The following is a 15,478-nucleotide window of genomic DNA, read 5'->3' on the forward strand; positions in this document are numbered from 1 at the left end:
ATACATTAATACTGACTGCTAACCTTTTACAAAATAACATGTGGATATAGACTGTGGGTTTACACCATAAAGAATTTCAAACAACATTTTTAGCAGAGCACCTATTTTTAGAAATCCCCTTTTCTTGAATTTTAACCAAAAGGGTATATCTTTTTTTTTTTTGGCACTTCCTTTTTTATGCACAAACAAGGAAACAGCCTACATAGAGATTATACGCATGTGTGAATCTGTGCATGAGGCGTTACTCTGAGATGTCAAATAGGATTTTGAGATGACTGAAATGTGTCAAACAGGAAATTTTCTTTCAACAAATAGGTCATACCTTCTCTGCCCCTCAAAAACCACCTCTGCCACTGAAGAGTTTTAATGTATTGTCTTCTTAGGAAACAGAATGAATACAACTCACTGGACTCATTCAGTCTATGAGTATACAACTCTGCCTGCTATTTACACCACTGGCTTCATCATTGGTCTTGGAGCTAATGTATGGGGACTAAAGTCTCTACTGCAGAAATGGAAAATTCTTGGACACATTAACGTGTTTCTTCTGAACCTTGGAATTGCCAATTTTTTGTTCCTGCCATCACTCCCATTTTTGTCAGCGTACTACTTTATGGACAGTAAATGGATATTTGGAGATGCCTTCTGCAAGATCACAAGATTCTGCTTCAACTTGAATTTATACGGCAGCATTGGATTCCTCACCTGTATAAGTGTGTACAGGTACCTGGCTATTGTCCATCCAATGAAAGTGATGGGAAGAATAACTGTGACTAACTCTGTGGCTATTTCAGTCATGGTTTGGCTGTTGGTGAGTGTTCAAAGTTTTCCAGATATGTTCTTCCCCAAAAACTCACCAAATAGAACTGAAAAATGCTACCATACCACATCTACAGAGTATGTGGAGGATTACCTAAAATACAGTGTGGGCTGGACACTCACTGGGTTTGTTATGCCACTCCTTATCTTACTTGGCTCCTATGGACATGTGACTCTTGTTCTCTGCCGCATTAATACCATTGATAAGGTGGTGAAACAAAGAAGCTTAAAGTTGATGTTCATTTTGATTTTGCTCTTTTCAGTTTGTTACATCCCCTACCATATTTTTAAGAACCTCAGCCTTTATTCAAGAGTTTTGTCAAATCACAGGATGCGTCCAAAATGGGATAAGGGAGTCTTTAGTGCTCATCAGATCAGTCGTGGTCTTGTGTGTCTGAATAGTGTTTTGAACCCCCTGGTTTACCTCCATGTCATGGATATTCCTGCTCAAATCAGACAGATGCTTCATCATTTTCGTCAGATCTTTGTGTCAGAGTTCAGCAGTGTACCAGTGGCACAAAATGCAGATGTTTAACAGGAGTTTAGCACAGATGATTCACTTTGAGTTTGTTTATTATACTGTGCTTCATCCAGTTAATTATTGTTCTCTTTTCCTGCAACAACAGTTTGGGCACAAGTTACTATATAAATATATATAAATACTTTTATCTCTTTTTGTTCTGTTGTCTTGTATATTGTGAATAACTGAAAGCCAGTGGAACACATTTTCTCTTTTGGTTTAAAACACATTGTCTTTATTTTGTATGCATGATTGTAATTGCTCTGAATAAGCCTCACTCATTTTGACGGAGTCAGTATCAACAACCAGTTGCTAATGATATTATTTTTCTAAAATAAATGTAATTTAGTCTTTGAAATTTGTGTTATTTAAACACCTTACACTGAGAACTTTTACTTTAAGAATAGATCAGGAGAGAACACTGGCATACTATTAAAATTGATTTCATATTTACTGTATTTTTAATTGCTGGCTCACAGACCGCTTCCGTGCTCTTATCAAATGTTTTTTATGGCTGTTGCTGAGTGCGTGCGGTACAAGCCACAGAGAAGCAGCAGTCATTGCACAACTGTGACACTGACACCTTCAAAAACTGACTGCATTGTACATTACATTGTTTTTCATTCTTTAAACACTGCATTCTTTTCATTATGTGTTGGAATTAGTGGTCACATATCTGTGTTTAGAACATGTTAAACATGTTAAAAATAAATGGATAATTTAGATAAACCTGCACTTGTTATGCCCTGTTGTGTTGGAGTAATGAAATGATTGTTACTGTCAGGGTGGGGGAACATAATGCTCTGCAGGGTTTCTGTCCGTTTGATTTTAACACTTCAAAGCAAGCGTGGCATCATGAAAATTTTAATCCCTTTCTTTACATTTACATTTGTGTGATTAGTAATCCTCCTCAGAATGCTTGCTGTCATTACTGATGATGTAGTGACTGCTGATATAGATACATTTGTTGTACTTTTGTGGGTGTTTGGGTGTAAAAAAAAAAAACCCACAGACCAATAGTTAGTTCCACTTGCAATAATAATGCACAGCACAGTTTTAAGAAGAACTCTAACAGGCAGTTTTGCTTAATCCCTAATTACTAGTTTGGTCAACCATGAACATGGTACTCTATTGCATATTTGCTCTGGCAAAACATAAAAAAAAGTGTTGAAAAGCATGAAAGTGTTTGAACTTTTGAAATTACAACCCAGAAAGGTATAGAAGAGCAATGTTTCCATCAAATAACGGGCTCTTTTAACTTCCCCATTTCTTACTTTTATCAGCTAAGCATGCAGGCTTTAACACTTTAAAAAGGGAAATTGCTTCATTGCTGCCTACAGCATGAAAACATGCAGAGCTTTCTGCTTGTTTTTGTGCAGCAACAAATGACCTTGATCAAGGCCACGAGCCAAAACGCATTGGTTACTTGATAAAGTTGTTTCCTGTTACTTTAGGTGTGGCTGGAGTCTTCACATCATCAGATTGTTTGTGTGCAGCACATGATATAATGGCAACATGTATGCACTGCAAACAAAAAACATGTGCCCTATTTAATACTCAGAAGCAGAGATGGGCAGTAACGCGTTACATGTAACGCGTTACTGTAATCTGATTACTTTTTTCGAGTAACGCGTAAAGTAAGGGATTACTATTGCAAAAACGGTAATTAGATTACTGTTACTTTCCCGTAGGAACGCTGCGTTACTGCGTTACTAAAACCGTGATTTTTTGCGAGAATGTCTCACGACAGTGACGTAAAGCGAGTGCGCCATTAGTGACAACAGCTGTGTGCAGATCAACAATGGATCACATATCGATTGTGGGAGAGAGTATGAGCGTGCAGCGTGGAAGTACTGACCTTACTTTGAGTTTGATTCCATAAAAAGTGACAAAAACATTAGCGTCCATCGTGCGTGGGAAGAAAACTTCTTTTTACAGCGAAAAAAAAACCCTAAACTTCCAAGCAAGCACCGAGAGCGCACCGACGTAATGGGAAACTCACAGAGACACTGCCGTATCCTTCCACTGACCGCTGCACACCTGCACCAGGGTAAACCTCCGCCTACCTCAGTCCTGCTTTACAGGTGAAAATAGAGCAACAGGACCGCTGAGTCTTTGACTTTATTTATGTTCTGCTGTGTTTTACTTGCATCTATTTGAAAGAGTGAGTGTAAACAAAAAAAATATTTTATTTTATGTGCTGGAATGTGCAGAAAATAGGTTTAAATGTTAAACTCATTTATTCAACTCAGAGAATGTTGCATATAATTAAATTTTTGCTTGATGCATAAAGTTAAAAGATTAAAACTGATAAAACAAGTTAAAAAAAGAGACTTTTCCATTTGATTACATTTTGTATGATGGATTATGTAGAAAAAGTAGAATTGGGCTGAAAGATATATCGCTTTATCACCTCTTCAGGTTGTAAATCGTGTTTTTAAAAAGTAACTAAGTAACTAAGTAATTAATTACTTTTGAAAATAAGTAATCAGTAAAGTAACTGGATTACTTTTTTGGGGAAGTAATCAGTAATTAGTTACTGATTACTTTTTTCAAGTAACTTGACCAACACTGCTCAGAAGTGAGACTATGTGGTCAGCAGTGTAAACTGAAACATTCATTTAACAGATGGGCAGGATGTGCCCTGGCCTCATTCTAGGAAACAATGTATAGGTACTTCAGTAAAAAAAAAACCTTCACTTTAATGTTGAGCTGATCTTATTTGCTGGCAGGTTTTAGACTATTAAATGCAAATTTTGCAGGTAAATATTTAATTGTTTTGCCTCTGGTGAAAATAAATACTGAACAACATATTCTCTAAATATGCCGAAAACAAATAAAATGTTTTGCAGATGACTCCTAACCACAAAAAATTATTTTAATTCATAAAGCCAACTCATATGTGAAGAAACTGTCCTGTTATGACTCCCTTATCACTTGAGCTGCACTTTATCTCAGTTTAACACTAAACCACATGTCGATCAATAGCGTATCGGCTGTATCCTAGATGTAGTTGAGCATAATGAAGTGTGCAGTTGTGGAAAAATGCAGCTGTGATCAAAATATGTTAATATGAACTGATAGTTTGTGATGCACTACAATTGCTCATGAATGTTCAGTAGAAAGCGCACACTAGTGATGGTAAATTTGATTCTGTGTTTTTCATTGATCATTTCACCATAGTTTTTCACGGTGTTTGCTGGTGAAAAGAAGATTAAAATACTGGCTAAACATCAGTTGGAGCATGGCCCTTTATTCTACTTCGAACATGAAATACCTTCAGGAGCAGTTACATTTATGGTAAATGGCCTGTATTTATATAGCGCTTTACTAGTCCCTAAGGCACTTTACATATCCAGTCATCCACCCATTCACACTCACATTCACACACTGGTGATGGCAAGCTACATTGTAGCCACAGCCACCCTGGGGCGCACTGACAGAGGCGAGGCTGCCGGACACTGGCGCCACCGGGCCCTCTGACCACCACCAGTAGGCAACGGGTGAAGTGTCTTGCCCAAGGACACAACGACCGAGACTGTCCGAGCCGGGGCTCGAACCGGCAACCTTCCGATTACAAGGCGAACTCCCAACTCTTGAGCCACGATCGCCCCACTATATAAAGGCAGAGGCGTCATGGTGTAATTATATTATCTGTAAAGAGGCAACATCTCCAAAATTTCGGGAGTAGTTAGTCATTATAAGAAGTGTTTGTGAATATGATGGCATGCCATACATGGTAAGCTCCACACCTCACCACCCGTTGATTCACTTTAGTTTAATTTACAGTCACTACTTTAAAATATTCTATTTATTGTTCAATATCGTTTCTTTATTAAATGTATTCATTTTTCCATCACACCTTCCAATGTTTATATGGCGTGCACACATATTAACCTTGCAAGGTCAAAGTTCTGTTTTATGTTATATTAATACATCTTTCTTTGTTTGAGTTACCTGGGGGTTGGCTTCTCCTGTCTGGCAAAAGGTGTGGCAAAGGGCTGCGAGACCTGAAGTACCACTGACAGCCTAATTGGATTGCACCACATGCTTCATTGCCTGGGGGGTGTTTCATGTTTGTTTCATTGTTTTGTATTAGTGGGTTATATGGCAGCCATCTTGTTTTCCCCCGTGTGTGTCATTTGGTTTAGCTAAACCGGTATTTAAGTTCCCCTGTGTGTCATTTCAGGAGGTCAGTTTATCATATGTTTGTTTGAGGTTTTGTTAATTATTATCTTGAGCTTAATCTATTGAGTTGACCTCTTTTATTGGTCTACCTGTTTAAGTTTTGACTTTGTTAAATATGTTTTCATATTTGTGGGTCAATAAAACCCCTTTTTTGAATTAAAACCACCTGTGTCCTTTATGCTTTACTGCTTGGTCCCTGACAGTGAACTAAAAATCAAGAATGTGGGATACTGTTGGTACGTGATTTGGAGAGCCCAGCACGTGCTCCCGACGCAGGGTAAACAAATTCTGCTGGGGAGACCTACCTTGGTACTTGTGTAGGTGAAGCCAAAGGCAAGATATGCCTCATCGTATTTTCTAGTCTTTCGCTTGGAAGAAAGTTAGTTTGGAAACTGGCGATGCTTCATCTTCTGCTTTGTGTAGCAGCTCCGTCAAAAACCTGTCCATTATGCTAGCAGCATCCAAGTTTTCTTTTTTCGTTTTTTATTCATACCCTGAGTCCTGCATCTGGGTAAACATTGGAAAATACCAATAAGCCAAATGATCAGATTTAGAAAAGAAAAGGCATAAATATGTCAAATCTTAATACACCAAACACAAAAAGTCCATTTAAAATACAAAAACATGCTCCATATTCTAAAATAATGTAAACAAATGGACATAACAGGCTTAAACAAAATCATGCACATACATACTGCTTAACAAATACCAAATAGACATACAAATTATAACTAACTTTGTTCCGTCATTCCACTCATCCATCCATCCACTCACCCATCCATCAATCCATCCAGCCCGCAACGTGGACCAAACCCCTGCAGTGGTTGTACAGGAACCAAATGGCTTGCGGCAACAGGCCATTTGGTTGCTCTGGAAGCACCACCAGTGTTGCATTATGAGGGGTCTGGTTAAAAACCCTTGTCCGATTCCACAAAACACATGTAGACTGGTTGGAGAAAATTCCGGACACCCTTGAATATCCTTAAGAGCATAAAGACCTGGTTCAGTGTTCCACAACAAGGACGAAACCTGTAGTTCCTCTGTATCTGAGATTACACTAACACTATACTACTACTACTACTAGTATAGGGTTCCCACTCTGGCCTCTCATGTACAGACTGCACCCAAAACTTAGGGCATTTCCTGTGGGCTGAGCACTCACAAGCATGTAAACACCTCACGGTATCCCATGTAAATTTTGGATTGAATTATTAAAATCGTTATAAATATTCCAGTTTTGTTGAAAAGTAGTTGAGTAATTGTTTGCTTAAACTATAACCATTTTCAACAACAGGGGAATTGTTCGTCTGAAGGTCAAGAACTCATTGAACTCAATCTATTTAATTCAATAATGTGTCTCTTCTGCAGAAATGGGGTCATGTCCAGCCTTGGCATTTTTTGTACTGTTTTCAGCAGCTCTGACTTCCTTGTGTGATGGTGGAAAAGTGCTAATATTTCCAGTAGATGGAAGCCACTGGCTTCACATGAAAGTCCTTGTGGAGGCTCTTCATTCTCGTGGTCAGCAAATCACTTTAATTCGTTCCTCCACCAGCTGGTACATTTCTGAGGTCTCGTCTTATTACACCTCCATCACAATTACCCAGGAACAGTCCCAAAACATAGAAAGGCAAGACTTCATGACCTCATTCCTGAAGACGTCACTTGAGATCCGGAGCAAAAGTTCACTATGGACATTCGTTGAGTTTTACAGCCTTTTTAAAATGGTACATGAAAACCATCAAACTGTGACAAAGCTTGTTCGCAGGATTTTTGAGAATAAGACATTGATTAAAGAGCTGAATGAAACTAGATATGATCTTTTTCTTACTCATCTTGCATTTCCAGGTGTACTGCTACTCGCAAATTATCTTCGAGTTCCCTTGGTTTACAATGTACGCTGGTTTTTCAGTGGAGAGGCGCACTATGCTATTGCTCCTACTCCATTGTCCTATGTTCCTGTATTGTTCTCCCATAACTCTGACAAAATGGACTTTTTCCAAAGAATCAGAAATATATTTTATCACAACATAATGGCTTACATTCACTACTATGCTGCCAGTCCATGTTACCAACCTCTATGTGATCATTTGGAAAAGGTGTCAAGCTTATGTCTCTAGTCCAAAAGGCTGACCTCTGACTCATGCGTGTCGACTTTACATTTGAGTTCCCTCGTCCCACCATGCCCAACGTCGTTTACATCGGAGGCTTTCAAGGTAAGCCTTCAAAGCCTCTCCCATCAGAGTTTGAGGAATTCGTCCAGAGTTGTGGTGAACATAGGGTGATAGTCGTGACATTGGGGACCCTGCTGAGTGACCTTGGACCTGAGTTAACAGAGAGCTTTGCCTCAGCATTTGCCAGCCTCCCTCAGAAGATTGTGTGGAGACATGTTGGGAAAAGACCAGCCACCCTGGGAAACAACACCATGCTGGTTGAATGGCTGCCTCAGAATGATCTACTAGGCCACCCTAAAACCAAGGTTTTTGTCACACATGGGGGCACCAATGGCCTGTACGAAGCCATCTACCATGGCTTGCCAGTTCTGGGCATTCCTCTCATTTTTGACCAGCAGGACAACTTGTTACATATGAAGGCCCGGGGAGTGGCTGAAATAGTTGACGTGACAAAATTGGATGTTGACTTTTCCGGATAGAGCATGTCATGAGGCACAAGGGTGCAGCACATCTACGCAGTGAGTCATATAAGCTGCCTTGGTATGCCTATCATTGCCTAGATGTGATGGCAGTCCTTGTAGTATTTGGTTTGCTGATCATTACCTTCGTTTGGGCTTCTTGTTCATGTCTAATTACGTTTTTGTTGAAGACAAAGAAGTCCAAGCATGAATAGATGTGATAATAAACTTTATCGTGTGAAAACAATTAAAAGCTACAAAGAAACTAAGAAGCAGTTTTTCGTGTTAATTTTATTTTCTTGTTTTCTTTTTGTTTTTATTTCTATTTAAAGTTTCATATCATCACCTTTATTTTCAGAGTGGCCAATATTTTTCTACCTTACTTTCAAAGAACAGAACCAGCAGGTGGACTGGGGTTCGGCTGTTTTTTGCTAAAAATTCAAAAGTCAAATCCCAGATAACAATAAACGTTTGATCCTGCTGAGACCCACATCTACAGTTTTCTATGGCCATAATTGTCCTCGACTGACATCATTGACTCTGGGAAATCTGGTAAATGTTGCTATTCCCCTATTGCTTAAAAAATTTAAGGTCAGATGTTAGATGCCAGGTATCATCAGGCCCATACAATACTACCAGCAACTCAGGTCAAGTTGAGCTTTCAGGCAGTGTTTGGATGAAAAAAATATAACTTAATAGGTTATTCCAATAACCACCTCAGTTATGTCAAAAGTAGCCCACATTAAGCCATTTCAGAGCTCTGGGAAGATGGCAACACTGAAAAGAAGTGCAGCAGAACAATAAAAATCCTTCACATGTAAAAAAAACCAAAAAAAAAAAACCGAGTTAAGCAAACAAATTTAAAAGATAATACAAAACTCAGCACATGTATTACCAACAGTTTGTTTCTTAAAAACCTTCATAGCTTATAGCCTCACCTCCTGGTTAAAGTGTCATCCATTTGTTGTGCGTACATATTGAGCAGAAGAATCTAACTCTTTGGACATGGTCATAAGGTCATGAGGCCAGTGTAGCTGAAAAAGGGAAAACAACCATTGTGAGCACGTGTGCATTTTTGACAACTAGCTGCTGTCTCTGGGGACAGATACGTCGTCATGTGCTCTTCTGCATCTCTCATTTTCTCAAAAGGCCTGACTGGAGCTGCCACACTCTCTGAATAGAGCAAAGTGTCCATCTGTTTTTGAGACACACTTGGCTTCTTAGTGTAAAAACAACGGAGTCACAGATAAATATTGCAAAAGTGGCAGAGTCTGATAACTTTAGATAAGAAAAAATGTACAGAAATCAGTGGCGTCAGTGGATCATTTCGTAGGTTTTGTCACGTGTTTTCACTTCCACTTCCTGGGTTTTTTTTTTTTTATTTAATTTGATTTGTCGTTGCTGTAAGAAACTCATTTAATACAATCTCACCTGTTATGATTTGAAGTTCATTCTATACTATCTCACCTGACAAGCTAGGTAAAATAAGAGGAGAACAGAAGCAACAACAGAGGGATACTTGATTGCTCTCCTGAACACCTCGTGTTAGTATTCAAACATAAAGGTGTTTATGAGAAACTCTGCTACTTTCTTACATCTGTGTATCGATTTTTGTGGTTTAGAAGTGGAGGATCAACAGTTTGTGTGTGCTCACTTTTCACGTTTTTATGCACAGCTTTTTTTCCACAAAGCTACAGGCATCTAATCCACAGCTTCGTACAGCAGATCTAGGTCATGATTTTGTTAGATCCTGTGTATACTTTGCAGTTGGGTGCGGTAATAACGGAAACGACAGAGCTGTGTGCCCAGCAGATATTTAAATCTGAACATGAAAATGTACTGTAAATTTATATATAGAAACTGAGTGTCACGCGCTTCTTAAAACATTTGCATGCACATCTTGTTGTTCATGCTGTAAGTATAAGAGCAAAACTACATGCTTAAATAATGCAGACCTGATACATAAGGATTTGATGCTTGTGCAAGAGCTTTAACTTATAGCCAACTTGTGCTGGTCATTAATTAATAATTAGAGGAAATAACAAGGTAAACATGGCAAAAGCAAGGCATGCAGTGTAGCATAACACCCATATACATCCTTACTAGACATTTTAACAAACTCTGACCATGTAGTTCATTATTCTGAATTGCATTAAGTCCAAACACAATAAACACCTAAATCAGGACAACATAACCACAATGATTAAAACAGGAGAAGGTTATTTTAATGTGACACTTAATGCTCACTCACTAACACGCCATTACGTGTTAGTGAGTGAGTTAGTGAGTGTGTTAATAGATGTTTCATAAAAATTATTTTCGTATTTTAATTCATGGTTAATTCAGGCACCTATTAGATGTTAGGTAAGTATTTTGTGAAAATGAAAGTTCCTCAAGACTTGAGGAAGTCTCAGCTTTCTGCATAACAGAAAAATGACATAAAATTAACAGACAAAGCACAAAGACAACTTACAAACACAAATATTTATAGCCAGATGCAAACAAACCCACCTGAGGTTTGCAGAATACCGAAATGTAAGTAGGACCATAGCCTAAGTTTCTAAAAGAGATTTTAGTGCCTGTTGTTTTTAATAAACACTACATTTCTAAAAATATCTGCATGTGTGTATTAACATGCCGGTCAAAACTGATCAGTGAAACCAGAGGGAGGGCCAGCTTGTCTTGTTCAACCATTCACACTCTAATGGATGATAGAATGATGGAGGAGCCAGGGAATGAACCACCAACCTTCCCATTAACAGATGCTCTACCTGCTCAAATACAGCCACCCCAACCCCTCTGTAAACCACTCCAGTGTCAGCTGGAGTTTGAAGTCAAGGCACATTATCTTCAAAATGCAGAGATGAGAAACCACCAAACCCATCACCCTCTGTAATTTTACCTTAGAAATTCTAATTAGTCTCTATTACTGAAGGGTCTTTAATTTACCATATGAAATGCCCTGAGGTAAGTGTTGTTGAGGTTTGGTGCTATGAAAATATAAATTGTATTGAACTGATAATAAAATACTATGAACAGAATCAGTGTTCATAGTATCCTTGGTTCACCAACAATGTGAACCAAGGTTACACTGTTGTATAGGGAGTAGATAGCCCCTCAAAAGCAGGCCTGATACCACATACCCCTCAAGCCCTCACTTCGATTGTTACATCTCCAGAGACTCACATCTTAGGTGTCAAAGTGCCTGTTTTTGCAACATTCTAGTGATTCAACTTCTACATGCCAAATATCATTGGGAAAGATGCTAACCCCAAGTCCAGTGCATCTATCAGAGTATGAAGGGACACAGATGCTCTTAAAAGAAACAAAAAGAAAAGTGAAGCTATTTATAATCACAGTGCTACTTCTGATAAGTAGCCCAGTATAAATATAACTACTTACGGGATTATTGCAAAACACCGACGTAATGACACATGTGGAAGTGAAACTAAATACAAGTGACAAATAACACATAAAATAAAACAAGAAGTAACTAACAAATGTGATAATATCAAAGGATAGATGCACACTTAAACAAAACATTTTTTAAAATAGGGACTAGAAAATTCGAACAAGAAACTTAAGATAATGCAAATATATTTGATGTTCCAGTTATTGTGCAAATGGACAGTTGTTTGCTAAGGTTAACTATTATCATTTTGGAAGAAGTCCATATTAGAGATCCTGTGTTCAATTCAATTCAATACACTTTTATTTAAACCACCCGCAACAATAGTCACCTCAAGGCACTTTATATTGGAAGTTAAAGACCCTAACAATAACACGGAGAAATTTCCAAAAGCCAACAATCATGTGACCAACTAAGTATGGATACTGTTCTTCTGAAGCCCAAAAACTCTTTGAATTGAAAATATTTGTTGATTCAAGAATGTGTCTGTTTTGCAGAGATGGAGCCATATCCAGCTTTGACTTTCTTACTGTCGTTTTTAGCTATGACTTCCTCATGTGATGGTGGAAAAGTGCTAATATTTCCAGTAGATGGAAGCCACTGGCTTCACATGAAAATCCTTGTGGAGGCTCATTAGTACTATTGTAATAATGAATTACAATAGCCCAGCCTGGAAGTAATAAATGCATGAACTAGTTTTTCAGCATCACCCTGAGACAGGATATTTCTAATTTTAGAGATGTTGCAAAAATGGAAAAAAGAAGTCTTACATATTTGTTTAATATGTGCATTGAAGGACATGTCCTGGTCAAAAATTTCTCTAAGGTTCCTCACAGATAAGAAAAAAAATGTACAGAAATCAGTGGCCTCAGTGGATCATTTCTTAGGTTTTGTTACGTGTTTTGTTTTTTGCTTTCCCTTCATGTTTTTTTTTTTCTTTTTTCATTTAATTTGTGGGGATAGGTTAATTGGATAATTCAAATTGCCACTAGGTGTGAATGTGAGTGTGAATGGTTGTCTGTCCCTATGTGTTGGCCCTGTGACAGACTGGCGACCTGTCCAGGGTGTACCCCGCCTTTCGCCCTATGACAGCTGGGATAGGCTCCAGCGCCCCCCGCGACCCTGAAAAGGATAAGCGGAAGCGAATGGATGGATGGATGGATTCATTTAATTTGATTTGTCGTTGCTGTAAGAAACTCATTAAATGGGATTTCACCTCATATGATTTGAAGTTCATTCTATACTATCTCAGCTGACAGGCTAGGTAAAATAAGAGGAGAACAGAAGCAACAACAGCGGGAAACTTGATTGCTCTCTTGGACACCTCTTCTTAATATTCAAATATAACAATGTTTATGAGAAACTCTGCTGCTTTCTTATGTCTGTGTATCGGTTCTTGTGGTTTAGACAAGTAGAGAGAGACTTAGGTTATCAAGCCGGGGGGATCAACAGTTTCTGTGTGCGCAGTTTTTTATTTCTAGCAGACATCTAATCCACCGCATCTTACAGCAGATCTAGATAATGATTTTGTTACATCCTGTGTATACTTTGCAATTGGGTGCGGTAGTAACGGAAACGACAGTTAAAAATAATGTGATCATTTCTAAAGTACACAGAGCTGTGAGCCCAGCAGATATTTAAATCTGAACATCGAAATGTGCTGTAATTTTATGTAGAGAAATTGATTGTCACACGCTTCTTAAGGTATTTCTAAAACATTTAAAGCTTGGCTATCAAATTAGCCAAGACTCGAGGAAGTCTCAGCTTTCTTCACAGCAGAAAAATGACATGACATTGACAGACAAAGCACAAGGAGAAAATACAAACACAGAAAATATGAATATTTATAGCCAAATGCAAACAAACCCACCTGAGGTTTGCAGAATACCAAAATGTAGGTAGGACCATAGTCTACGTTTCTAAGAGAGATTTAAGTGCCTGGTGTTTTTAATAAACACTACATTTCTAAAAATATCTGCATGTGTGTATTAACATGATCAGTGAAACCAGAGGGAGGGCCAGCTTGCCTTGTTCACACTATTCACAGCCATTCACACTCTGATGGATGCATCAGAGAGTAACTTGGGGTTAGTATCTTGCCCAAGGACATTTGACAAGTAGACTGGAGGAGCCAGGGAATGAACCACCAACCTCCCCATTAACAGATGCTCTACCTGCTCAAATACAGCCACCCCAACTCCTCTGTAAACCACTCCAGTGTCAGCTGGAGTTCGAAATTAAACTATATTATATTCAAAATGCAGAGATAAGAAACCACCAAACCCATCACCCTCTGTCACTCAGTTAGCTTAGAAATTCTAATTATTCTCTCTTACTGAAGGGTCTTTGGTTTGTGGTGGTTTGTCTGAGGTAAGTGTTGCTGTCGTTTGGTTCTATAAAAATTTAAATTGTATTGAACTGATAATAAAATACTATGAACAGAATCAGTTACAAAGGCCAGCCTTAGCCTTATCCCACACACCTCGAAATATGCTCGAGAGTTGGACTAGATCTTTGTTCTCAGTCTGTGCTCATGCTAGAAGAAGATCCTTGAAGTGATCTTTCCACAGCCAAGCTGCATCCTTAGTAAACCTTTCTGGGGGGGGGGGGGGGGGGGGGGGGGGGGGGGTGTTTGTTTTTTAAACTACAACAACTAATATGAAGAGTATGAACATGAAGAAACTAGATTTTGTGTATTTGAATTTATTCTAAACAATAAAGTAGAAAATATATTTTTTTTTATATTAATCCTTTATTTATCCAGGTAAAAATCTCATTGAGATTAAAAATCTCATTTCCAAGAGAGACCTGGCATATCTTAAACTTTGTCAAAATAGTAAGTGTAACAATGACATTTAAGGAACACTGAAGACTCGTAATTAGTAGTGACTCATTATTTCAAAAGGAGTAAAATTTTCCATGTAGTTAAAAAGGAAGTCAATGTGTTGCTGCATGACAGCTCTATTTTTACCCTGCTTTGCACTTTCCCTATATTCATATCAAATAGTACTCTGTGCTTTAAGTAAAAAAACATTTATCTGCATATGTTACCTCTATTGTTACATCTCCAGAGACTCCAGAGATTTTAGGTGTCAAAGTGCCAGTTTTTGCAACACTCTAGTGATTGAACTACATGCCAAATATCTTTGGGCAAGATGCTAATCCCAAGTTGCTTTCTAATGCATCTATCAGAGTATGAAGTATGAAGTATTCTTACAAGGAACAAGAAGAAAAGTGAAGCTATATATACACACAGCGCTACTTCTGCTAAGTAGCGCTGTGTGTATAAATATCTCTACTTACGGGATTATTTGCACACAAGTGCAAATAACCAACGTAATGACGCATGGGGAAGTGAAACTAAATACAAATAGCACACAAAAAAAATCAAGAAGTAACTAACAAATGCAAAGGATAGACGCACACCTAAACAAAACAATTTTAAACTAAGGACTAGAAAATTTGAACAAGAAACTCAAAAACTGCGGTGGATAGCATTTTAATGTTACTGTAACTGTTCCAATGTTCAAAATGGATTTTTTTAGTTATGAAATCTGTGAGATTAGGATCAATCAACTCCATTTTTTAACTTTCACACTATATGCTCAATGATGGTAAATAGTAAGGTCTTGCCAGGGACTTGGGTTTCCAGTGGTGAGGCAGTTTGAACTGAATGTCTGACAATCTCAGTGTTCAAATAGTTAAGATAGCTAATTAATTGAGAAGCAAGAATTAAGAACATGACACGAGCAAGCAAAGGTGCTACACTACTCGTAAGTTTCTGTTTCTATACGTTCTCGTGGTAGTGGTTGTTTTCAAATCACTCCCAATATAAAAAATGCAATGCATACTTGTTTAGCTATACTGTCACAGCTGCTGTTTTTGGCATTTACCGAAAGCTATAGTAATCTTT

At 38.2% G+C, this 15,478-nt stretch overlaps 1 protein-coding gene and 1 pseudogene across 1 annotated transcript; both read left to right on the top strand.

Annotated features, from left to right (window-relative positions):
- Window positions 1-385: 385 nt before the first annotated feature.
- LOC146611260 (P2Y purinoceptor 1-like) lies at window positions 386-1,354 on the top strand. Its single transcript, XM_085344724.1, has one exon. It carries the CDS (start codon window positions 392-394, stop codon window positions 1,352-1,354), a length of 963 nt encoding a protein of 320 aa, XP_085200850.1. The 5' UTR covers window positions 386-391.
- Window positions 1,355-6,897: 5,543 nt separating this feature from the next.
- LOC146611261 (UDP-glucuronosyltransferase 2B17 pseudogene) lies at window positions 6,898-8,371 on the top strand (annotated as a pseudogene).
- Window positions 8,372-15,478: the final 7,107 nt, after the last annotated feature.

The sequence above is a fragment of the Diplotaxodon limnothrissa genome, linkage group LG20 (genome assembly GCF_057381915.1).
Source record: "Diplotaxodon limnothrissa isolate DT_005_m linkage group LG20, D_limnothrissa_male_GT1.1, whole genome shotgun sequence".
Classification (NCBI taxonomy): Eukaryota; Metazoa; Chordata; class Actinopteri; order Cichliformes; family Cichlidae; genus Diplotaxodon; species Diplotaxodon limnothrissa.

Bases quoted from the DNA above. Each gene is read 5' to 3' on its own strand.
- LOC146611260 (XM_085344724.1), top strand. From the start codon at position 392: ATGAATACAACTCACTGGACTCATTCAGTCTATGAGTATACAACTCTG.